At 54.2% G+C, this 11276-nt stretch overlaps 1 protein-coding gene across 1 annotated transcript in view; it reads left to right on the forward strand.

Annotated features, from left to right (window-relative positions):
* The window catches only part of COL27A1 (collagen type XXVII alpha 1 chain), a 138896-nt gene that overhangs the window by 103574 nt on the left and 24046 nt on the right, over nt 1-11276 (forward strand). Inside the window, exons 36-40 of the mRNA XM_060608896.3 lie at nt 734-787; nt 4979-5086; nt 10159-10212; nt 10343-10450; nt 11219-11272. Coding sequence (XP_060464879.3) covers nt 734-787; nt 4979-5086; nt 10159-10212; nt 10343-10450; nt 11219-11272 — 378 coding nt within the window. The remainder of the gene's footprint in view (nt 1-733; nt 788-4978; nt 5087-10158; nt 10213-10342; nt 10451-11218; nt 11273-11276) is intronic.

An 11276-nucleotide genomic window follows, 5' to 3' on the forward strand; every position in this document is an offset into this window, starting at 1 on the left:
AGGGGCATCTCTGGAGCTGGGACTGCAAGCAGAGAATCTAGCCGAGGGCCAGATGGGGATTCCAGGGCTTGGTATCCTTCCCAGACTTGCTGGCAAAAAGAAAAAAAGAAAAAAAGTCTTAAGTTTGGCCTCGCTGTCCTCATCTGAGAAATGGGATTCCACCAAGGAGTTCCATGAGAGCTCACTCCAGTTCCAGAAATAACGTACCTAGTGGCTGCCGTTTGTGGGGTGCTCATACTGTGCCTTACAGGAGCCCTTAAAGGAAGGGGTATCAGCCCAATTTTCAGGGGAGAAGACAGGTGCCCGTGGGGGGCTAGGTAGTTTGCTCGTGGTCACGCTGCCGGTGAATGGGAAGCCTAGTTGGGGGACTGAGGTCCGTGTGGCATCGAAGCCTTTCTCGAAGCCCTGGGCAAGCACCGCCTCCCAGTCCGGCCAGCCAACTTGGACACTGCAACTCAGGACCTCCTGTCGCCCCCACCTGACCAACCCTGCAGATAGAGCAGGCCGTGGCTTGGGGGCTGCTCCTCCTTTCTGAAGAGGGTGCCTCAACCCCCCTGCTTGCTCACTAATTCAGCCACCATTTACCGGGCACCTGCTCTGTGCCAGGCATGCCAGGGCCCTACTGCTCGGAGACAGGGTTGGGGTCCTGCCCCAGGGAGGGGGAGGAAGTAAAAGCACATGGGCCCCCCCACCCCGGTAATGTCTCCTCATCTTTCCCCACCACCCTTTGCAGGGAGAGCCGGGCCTTGAGGGTGACGGTGGCCCTGCAGGGCCCGATGGGCTGAAGGTAAGCATCCTTCTGCTGTAGGGTCTGGGGAGGGGGGGAGGTGTTCTGGAAGTGCCTTCTACCTCTGCCCCCCACTACCCTCCCATCCCAGACCTAAGTTTTCTCTCAGAAGCACTGTGTTCCCATAAAGCTCTGAGAGCAGACCTCTGGCATCTATTGAAGGCAGCGCTGTCCAGCACCGCAGCAGCCTCCTGCCCCGCTTGGACGGGGGCCTAGGAACCCTCCCCACCTTCCGCTGCTCGCTGCTGCCCTTCTCCTCAAAACAACAGCTTCTCTTGGTTAAGGGTAGTACCTGAGCACCTGCTCCGTGCCCGGCCCAGGGCCAGCAGCTTTGATATCTGGGATCTTCCAAACATCCTAAAAGATCAGGAAAATCAGAATTGCCACCCATGACCTGTAAGCCACTATTTATGGCAGACTAGTCACATATGTATCAGGTACTATACTAAGCCCTTCGTGTCGTGTCACACCTCAGTTAATGGTCCGGGATCAGTTCTGTCTTTAAATGAGGAAACCGAGGTTCAGAGAGGTTAAGCAACTTGCCCAAGGACGCACAGCCAAGACCCAAGCCTCAGCTACCTCTTTGCACCATGAGCCCAATCTAAAGGTGAAGAGACTGAGGCTCAGAAGGAGGCAGAGGCACACTCATCCAGAGTCTGTGGCCGAGTGGAGAATCCAAAACTCAAACCCAGGGTTCACTGGCACCAAAGCATATAGGCCTAAGTCTGCCCTGCTGCATCCCGGAGATTCCTCTGTCAGCCACAGAGGCTGGCACTTTCAGGAGGTGCCAGGAGGTGCCAGGGCTCCCCTGAACCCCGGGGCAGGCTGGCGCCACTCTCTGACTTACCAGCGCCACCTGTAGCCCAGGCCTGTCCCTGGCTGCCAGCCCTGGCCCTGCCCTGGCATAGGAGGTGGGCTTTTCCCAGGGCTGATCTGTCACACTGTGACTCAGCTCCCCAGCCCAGGGTCCCAAGTGTCACATCCCAGGCTGCCCTTTGTCAGCCATTTACTCTCATGTGACCTCGCATAAGCAGCCCATCTCCAGACCTCCACTCCCACTGCCCTGTCCCCGTCATTGCCCTGGGTCCCGGGCCTCCCCATCTACCAGGAAACCTCGATGACGATGATGTGGCCCCTGGCTGGCTCTGCTTCTGCCTCTGGTTTTTCTTGCAAGGCTGAGAGCGCCCCCTGTCTGCCATCCGGCAGCCTTCTCTCCTCTCCAACGCGGCTGCATCCTAGGATACAGCCAGGTCCTGGCCGGGGAGACCCAGAGCCACCTGAGAGCCCTCCACACCCTTTGCCAAATGTCCGCTTGAACTGCGGGGACACTGAGGAACATTCTGGCTGAGATGCTCTGTGTACTCACCATGCACTTGCACCAACTGCCTTGACGCCTTTACATGAGTGAACCCATTCAGTCCTCCCAGGTACCCTGGGGGCTAGATTCGTCACCCACCCACTTGACAGATGAGGAAACTGAGGCACAATGCGAGGGCCTCTCCCACTTCTGGACAGCCACCTTTCTTCTCCTTGGGATCGTGCTGAGGTGGGAGGAGAGTGGGGGCTTGGAGGGGTGGGTGCCTCACAGTCTTTTCTGCTCTTATCTCGGCTCCTGGTCCTGGCTTCTTCCTCTTTCACTCCCTTTCAAAGCCAGTTCTAGCGTAGACCTTGGGCCCGAGTAGTTGCTCAGGTGCACAGTATCTTCCCTGGTCCTCACACGAATCCCAGAGGACCATCTGGTGTCTTTATGGTGTTTGTCTAAGAATCACCTTCGTGGTGAAACTAACCTCTCGGACACGCACAGCACTCAATAGTTTATATAGAGCGCTTTTACGCTGATTATGTCTTTTGAGTTTGCTGACCAGCAGATGGTGGTAGTGATGCCTCCTAGTAGAGCTAACCTTTATCCAGCATGCACGCACCAGACACCTTGCTAAGCTACTCGCGTGGATTAGCTCTTTCAATCCTCATAGTGACTCTTTGCTGCTTATTTTACAAGTGAGGAAACTTGGGGCGCCTGGGTGGCTCAGCCGGTTAAGCGTCCGAATTCAGACTGGGTCATGATCTCACGGTTCATGGGTTCAAACCCCGCGTCAGGCTCTGGGCCGACAGGTCGGAGCCTGGAGCCTGCTTCCGATTCTGTGTCTCCCTCTCTCTCTGGCCCTCCCCTGCTTGCACTCTGTCTCTATCAAAAATGAATAAACCTTAAAAAAAATTAACAAATGAGGAAACTTGCCCCGGGTCACACCGCTGTTGAGAGGTAGCAGCAAGATTTGAATTTAAGCAACATAACCCCAGGGGGGAGGGAAGTATTGTCCCCTGCGCAGAGAACCTTGGAATTGGAAAGAACCAGAACCCTAGGGTCTCACCCGTGCTCTGCCACTGACTCACATGTGCTAATGGGAAGTCTCCTCTCTCTGGGCCTCAGTTTCCCCATGTGTAAATCAAGAAGGTTGAGTTAGACATCTTGTAAGGCTCTTCTGAGCATTGGCGGATGTCCTAGGACTCTAGGATTCTCCAGGACCCCCCAGACCCATTCTGTAGGGGGTCTACCAGGACACCACCCCTGCTGTGTGGGAGCCTGGGATGTGGGGCTCTGGGTAGTCCCTGGAGCCAGAGCCCCTGTAGGACTCAGGTTGAGGCCTCTCTCTGTAAACAAGCCTGGCCACCTGGAACAGGCTGTCTGCCTCAGAGAGCTAGGAGAGCAGGTGGCCAGAGATGACAAGCCAGAAGGGGAGCCCTGGGGCTGGAGTCTGCAGGAGTCATCTGGGAAGCGCCCCGTCTCTATGCTGGGCTTGGCTTGGAGCCTGAGAATCTCAGTGGGCAGGGATCTCAGAAACCAACCTGTCCAGCCCTCTCCTGGTGCCCAGATCTGCTCTGCACTGGCCCACACCTCAGCTTGGAGCCTTCCTCCCTTATCCATGCCATTCATCTCTGGACTCCTCCCCATTGGGAAGTACCACCCCCCCCCCCTCAGCTGGGCTAGAAATTTCCCCAACAGGCCCCTGTACCAGCCTCCTCTGCCCAGAGCCCAGGCCCCGGGCCCCAGTAGGTCCAACCTGAAGGATACGCTCTCAGCAGACCTGTTCCCAGTCTCCGGCTTCATGCCCTCTGCACCCTAATCTTTCTCCCGGACCCACACCAGTTTATCAGTGTTCCCTGTGAAGTGTGGTGCTGGAAAGCAGAGTTGGCCAAGATACACTCCCCTTCTCCCAGCCTGCTCCCCCACCCTCCTGTCCGTGACTTCATACCCTTTCCCACGGTCTCTCTGCACAGTCCCAGCTCAGCCCCTTGCAGACTGGCCACGAGCCCCCGCCGGGCCTGCCAGCCGTGATGGGGGTGGCCTTCTGACAGGCGCCACCCTGCTCCTCTGTGGCCACGGCCTGTGCTGCACCCCTCACACCTGCTCTGCCCGCGGGGCCCTGGCCTGGCACAGATCCTGGACAAGTGCCGTGCGAGTGCTAACTGTCGTCCCCTGGACGCAGGCCGTGCTCTGCAGCCGGCGAGAGTGAGGGCCGAGCAGTCAGCGATGGGAGACGGTGCTCACGGTAGAGTCAGGCAGCAAAAACACAAAACAAAGGAGATGGAACCGTGCAGTGCAGTTGGGTTATGCCTTTAAAGCTGCATAGACTGGACTGCTAAGTAGCCTCATGGCTTTGCCACAGCTGTCCCACCAGTCCGAGCCCAGGACTAACAATGGAAACTGTGACCTGTTCCTTATTATTGTTACTGTAAACTGTTTTCATGTAAGCGAGTGCTGAAAATGCAACTCAGAAAAATGGAGCTAGTTCTGAGGGTCAGGATTGGGTGAGCTGTTTTCCTTTTTAAAAATGTCCTTCAGCGTCTTAAGACTCTCGTCCTCCCAGTGTGTCCCTGCTGGGGAGACACAGTCGAGGCTCCCAAAGCCACCCCCTTCCTGTGAACTCCTTGGGGCGGGAGTGGTCAGGGTTCTGTGTTCCCTCCGGGCTGCCTCCTCACTGGCCCAGGCACCATGGCAGGGGTATTCCCTGTGCCAGCCAGGCCATGCCACCTGACCCTTTTGGTGGCTCCGGGAACAATCAGGGGAACCCAAGGGCTGCTTGGCTGTGGACATCCGAATGGAGCCCTGAGGTTTAGCGCTTCTGTTGGGCTTAGTGACTAATATCTTCTCTCTCTCTCTCTCTCTCCCCTCCCCATTCCCTTTCAACCTAGGGGGACAGGGGTGACCCCGGGCCTGATGGTGAACGTGGTGACAAGGGTCAGGAGGGACTGAAGGGCGAGGATGGGCCCCCCGGGCCCCCTGGCATCACTGGCGTCCGGGTGAGTATGTGTGACTGCATGCCAGCACCTGGGGCTTCTGGGGGGGACACGACTCGAGCCTGCTCAGGCAGTTGGACAGGAGGGGAGGCCTTTTGATAGCAGTCCCTTGAAGGCCTTCCCCTGTATCCTTCCTCCACCTGGGAGCTTCCCAGAGAACCAAGCTGACCATGTCCCTCCCTGGCCTAGCCCTCCCATGGCCAGCCCTCAGACTGGTACCTCACACTCTTCAGTCTGGCTTCCACACCCTCCACAAGTCCGGCCCTGCGGGCCTTGTCCCACATTCAGCCACACTGGATTTAGCAGGGAAGATTCAGCAGGAGGGGCATCAGCCAAGATTCTCCACTAGGAGCTTGCTGTGTGACTCTTCACTTGCCATCACCCTCTCTGGGTCACGTGCTTGGTATGGATTTGGAAGGAATGCGTGCCGAGATCCCTTTAGGCTCCAACATTCCAGAGGCTCTTTCTTAGCAAACTTCTGAGTATCGTGGTTGTGGGATGGGCAGCGACATGTGGCAGAAATAGCCCTGGGTCTAGAGTCCAAAGGTCAAGTTCTGGCTCGAGCACCCGCTATCTGGGTGACCTTAGGCAGATCACTGCTGTCTCTCTGTGAGCCTTGGCCTTCTTATTTAAAAAGTCAATGAAACTTTGGAAAAGAAAGTGCTTTATATTATGTGCAGGAAAATAGATATCATCTTTAAGAATTTGGAAGAGGAAATGATTGGAAGCTGCTGGTTGTGGTCATGATAGTGGTAGTATATTGACGGTTGGGTGCAGGTGTTGATGATGGTCACAGTGGTGATGGTATTGGTGATGGTGGTGATGGTGATGATTGGGGAGATGGTGATGATGATGGCGGTGGTGATGGTGGTAGAGATTGTGGTGATGGTAGTGGAAATGATGATGGTGGAGATGATGGAGATGGTTAGGATGATGGTAGTGATGATGATGGTGGAGATGGTGATGATGGTGGAGATGGTGATGGTGATGATGGTGGTGATGGTGGTGGGGATGGTTAGGATGATGGTAATGATAATGGTGGAGATGGTGAGGATGGTGATGATGGTGAGGATGATGGTGGTAATGATGATGGTGATGGTGGAGGTGGTGATGGTGGAGGTGGTGATGGTGGAGATGGTGGAGATGGTGATGATGGTGGTGGTGGTGGAGATGGTGGTGATGGTGATGATGGTGAGGATGATGGTGGTGATGGTGATGATGATGGTGGAGATGGTGATGATGGTGGAGATGGTAAGGATGATGGTGGTAATGATGATGGTGATGGTGGAGGTGGTGATGGTGGTGATGATGGTGGAGATGGTGATGATGGTGGTGGTGGTGATGATGATGGTGGAGATGGTGATGATGGTGGTGGTGGTGATGATGATGGTGGTAATGATGATGATGGTGGAGATGGTGAGGATGGTGATGATGGTAAGGATGATGGTGGTGATGATGGTGGAGATGGTGATGGTGATGATGGTGATGGTGGTGGAGATGGTGAGGATGATGGTAATAATGGTGGAGATGGTGAGGATGGTGATGATGGTGAGGATGATGGTGATGATGGTGGTGATGGTGATGGTGATGATGGTGATGGTGGTGGAGATGGTTAGGATGATGGTAATGATAATGGTGGAGATGGTGAGGATGGTGATGATGGTAAGGATGGTGGTGGTAATGATGATGGTGATGGTGGAGCTGGTGATGGTGGTGATGATGGTGGAGATGGTGAGGATGGTGATGATGGTGATGATGGTGAGGATGATGGTGGAGATGGTGATGATGGTGGAGATGGTGATGGTGAAGATGGTGATGGTGGTGGAGATGGTGAGGATGATGGTAATAATGGTGGAGATGGTGAGGATGGTGATGATGGTGAGGATGATGGTGGAGATGGTGATGATGGTGGCGATATCGGCGATGGCGATGGCAGTGGCAGCAGTGGCAGTGGTGGTGACAGTGGCCACAGTGATGGGGACAGACGGTGGTGGTGCTGGTGGTGGTAGCAGCGTTCGTGTCCATATTTTGCTGTCTCTACCAATTTTCATATACTGGAGCTGGAGAGAGGTTCACTGGGGCCAGACTGAGTGCGTGCTGGGTGACGGAGGTGGTGAGAGGCTTGTATTTGAGTCTCTTTGGCATCAGGGCTGCGGGACAAGTATCTCCCACTCTGGCCAGGAAACAGTGGAGTATTTAAAAATAGAATTTTATGAGCCATCAGAGCCTTTCCAGAAATATATCTACATGGATGGGGGCCCAGCAAAAGTCTTCATTCTGGCCCCACAGCCTCACCCCACTGGCTGCTCCAGCCCTTACTCAGGATTTCCCACACCATGAGGGATGCTCCCAGCTGGAGAGGGCCCGTCACAACAAGTGGCCGGCCGCCCTGTCCTGGGGGAGACTCCCGGCATCCTGGCCCTGTGCTGAATTCTTCGGTGCTGACTCATTTCTCCTCCTGACAAGAGATCAGCCAAAGCAATCACCTCAGTGTGTTGACAAATTCCACCAGCCCCTGTACCATGATTTCACAATTTCCCAAATATGACCATCCTGGGACAGCGGTGCCCCAGACACTGAAGATCCGCGTTCCATTCCAACCTGGCTAGGTGGCCTGTGGAAAACACCTTCATGTCACTGAGCCCATTCCTTTGGCTCTCAAATGGAACAAAGAATCCCTTCCTCCCAACCCTGTGGCCAGAATTGGATGAGGTATGATGCGGAATATGGACACAGTGCCTGGCCCCTGGTTGAAGCCATGATGGTTGTTACTATTTTATTTTTGGAGGAGCAAAAGACCTTGACGTTGCTAACACAGTGCCGTCCGGTAGAAACAGAAGACAAGCTACATGTGTAATTTAAAATTTTTTAGTACTCACATTTTAAAAATGTAAAAAGAAGTGGCTGCAATAAATTTTAATAGTCTATTTTATTGAGCTCGATATATCTAAAATGGTAACATTTGCAACATATAATCAATATAAAAATCATTAGTAAGGCATTTTGCATTCTTTTTTTTTTTTGTACTAAATCTATGAAATCTGATGTGTAATTTACTCTTACAGCACATCTCTGTTAGGATGCTAGATTTTCATTAGAAATACTTGATCTGTATTTAGATTCCATGAACTATACAGCTGAAAATGTAGATTCATATCCCCAAGTTATTCCAAACATACCTACAAGTTTTATAATAACTGAATGGTCAATTTTAAGTTTAATTTTAAATCAATTAAAATTAAATTGAATTAAGAATTTGGTTCCTCTGTCCTGGTAGCCACATTTCAAGTGTTCAGTAGCCCTGTGTGGCAAGGGGCCACCAGAGTAGACAGTGCAAAAGCTAGTTCAAGACCTTTATATTAGACGTGGAGAAACTGAGGGACGTCTGGGTGCCCTAGTCAGTTAAGGGTCCGACTTCAGCCCAGGTCATGATCTCCGGGTCCGTGAGTTCGAGCCCCGCATTGGGCTCTGTGCTGACAGCTCAGAGCCTAGAACCTGCTTCGGATTCTGTGTCTCCCTCTCTCTCTCTGCCCCTACCCCGCTCATGCTGTCTCTCTCTCTCTCTCAAAAATAAATAAACATTAAAAAAAAGAAGTTGGGAAACTGAGGCACACAGAAGGAAAGGGAGTTGTCCAGGGTCGCATGAGGCTTTAAGCACCAGAATACAGGACAGTCTGTCCTTCCAGGATCACCATTCCCTCCTTCCTGAGGGCCCCAGAGTGGGCTGAACGGCACTTCCTTTAGGGACTGGACATCTTCTCCAGTACACTTTTGCCATGTTTTGTCTTTTGAGCAGACATCTCTCCCTTGTACTAAATCAAAGCCAGCCTCCTTGTAACTTCTGTCCACTGACCACCCCAGAGAACATAGTTGCTGCTGCCTCAGGGCAGCTGCAGAAATCTGCAGACAGAAATCCAGTCCCTCTGGGTTAGCCCATGTGTTTCCTGGTTTCTCTAAGATCCCGTCTTCCTGCCCTTCCTCCATCACAGTTAGTCAGTACCTACTCCTATTCCAAGGTGGGACTATCATTTCCCTCATCCTATAGCAAGCACCTCTGTTAATGCAGCCATAGAGATTGAGTCAAACTAGCTCTTTAGTGTTTGCCAAGAATGTAGGTGTTTTTTTCCCCAGCTCCCCTTGAGGTTTGGGCCTTGAGAGAACTGTCTTTGTGGACCATCAGGATGTCCTTTCCAAACCAGAGACACTGCCTGCCCCACCCCCTACATCCCAAACCAGTGTGGCTCAGGGTTGGGATTCTCTTCTCTCCCGCTCTTATATTCACACATGCACACTTACACGCACTCACTCACCCTGCTGAAATGTGTGGCCCTGACCAGGGCAGGGCGAGGCAGAGCTGCATTATGGGATGCCCTGTGGGGGAGGGGGCACAGCGGCCTGTTGGAGGGAGTGGCCTGGGTACCCCAGTGGGAGAGCGGGGGAGGGCAGCTGACCTTCCCCACACAATGCCCCACTGTGACGATCCCCTCCAACTCCAGCCCCCAAGGGAGGGAGACCCTGTCAGTGGGACACGGCCCCAGGGATTGTCAGAAGTGAGCCGCAGCATCTTAGAGATGAGATGCCTCGTGTCATCAGTGGGTACCCTGAGCCCTGGATGTGGACTCAGACAGACCGACAGTTGAATCAGGGTTCTGGGCAAGTCCCTTCACCTTCTGGAAGCCCAGAGGTCACCACAGGTGGGAGGAGGCCTTGATCGGGCCCAAGACTCAGCGTGGCTGGGAGGCTGGAACAGTGCGTGACAAAGGGAGTGCAGAGAGCTGTTCCCGTTGGGACAGCCTGGGCGCCTAGCAGCCGCCATGAAATGAGGATTTATCCCGCGCTTATATGGGCCACGCACCTGGTGAGTGAGAGCAGGTTGAATTCTCAGCTCTCTGAGGCACATAGGACCCCTGTCCCCACTTTGCAGACAAAGCCTCCCATCACGGGAAGTTAGGTCACACTCAAGGTCACAGGGGCATTGAGCACGGGTGAGTTTTGCACCCAGCAGGCTGCCCTTGGAGCTAGTGCGCTAATCTTCCGTATTTCTCACCCTTTTCTTTCCCTCCTTCTCCCCTCAGGGTCCTGAAGGAAAACCAGGGAGGCAAGGCGAGAAGGGCCGGACAGGAGCCAAGGTGGCATGCCATGCTTCCTGGGGCCGTGACCTCCCCAGTCCCTCCTCCCCTCGCCCTGCCCCACGTCTCTCTCGTCTGTCTCCACCTCCCTATGGGGCCTGGTGACAGCCTGTCTCTCCTTCCACTGCAGGGTGCCAAGGGCTACCAAGGACAGCTGGGTGAGATGGGTGTCCCTGGAGACCCCGGACCCCCTGGCACCCCAGGCCCTAAAGGGTCCCGGGGCAGCCTGGGACCAACGGTGAGAACCCTCTGGGTGGGGTGGGGTGGGCTGAGGCACGGAGCAGAGGGGGGCCAAGGGCAGAAAGAGAGGTATCGCCAGCTCGACCCCTTGTCCTGGCCGCTTCTTTTGAATCATGGATCCCTTTGGGAACCTGCAGAACCCGCAGCCTCTCTCCCTGCAAAAGTACCCACAGCACCAAGTATCTCTTTCAGTTTGAAGGGGGTGGTGGGTCTTCTGAAGTCCTTCGCAGACCCAGATTGACAAGCCCCATTTTAGGAGAGGGAGAGGGGACCAGCCCCTCGTGAGTGTTTTTTAGGAAGAAGGAGTTTTCCTACTGGAAATAGCTCCATGAGGATCAGGGTGAAGGTGCTACGAATCCATGGGTGACTATGAGGGTGTCCCGGTCTATCGCTGGCCTGCCCTGAAGGAGGGCCCCCGGGGCTCTGGCAGGTGTAGAGGGGGAAAGCAGGGGGGAGGCAGACAGGTGACGGCATCTCGGAGCTGCCAGTGTGCACTGATCAACGGCTGAGCCGTTTTGTGACACTTAAAGTGTCCACGGTGCAAATGCTCCCACCCTGGCTGATTGCATGCTGCCACCATGATGTCACTGAATGGGCACGTGGGAGGAGCTATGCAGGACTGTGTGTTGTCCACTGCACAGACTCCGTGGGCGGAAATACGCGAGAGCGTAGGTAATAATGAAATGTAGTTATCGGGAAGGGCTGAGTTTGGAATATTTATCATCTTTGTCTTTAATATGATTGGTTTAACTGTAACCTCTCGTAGGGTGCTCCGGGACGGATGGGGGCCCAAGGAGAACCGGGACTGGCTGGTTATGATGTAA

This window comes from Panthera onca, chromosome D4 (assembly GCF_046562875.1).
Source record: "Panthera onca isolate mPanOnc1 chromosome D4, mPanOnc1 haplotype 2, whole genome shotgun sequence".
Classification (NCBI taxonomy): domain Eukaryota; kingdom Metazoa; phylum Chordata; class Mammalia; order Carnivora; family Felidae; genus Panthera; species Panthera onca.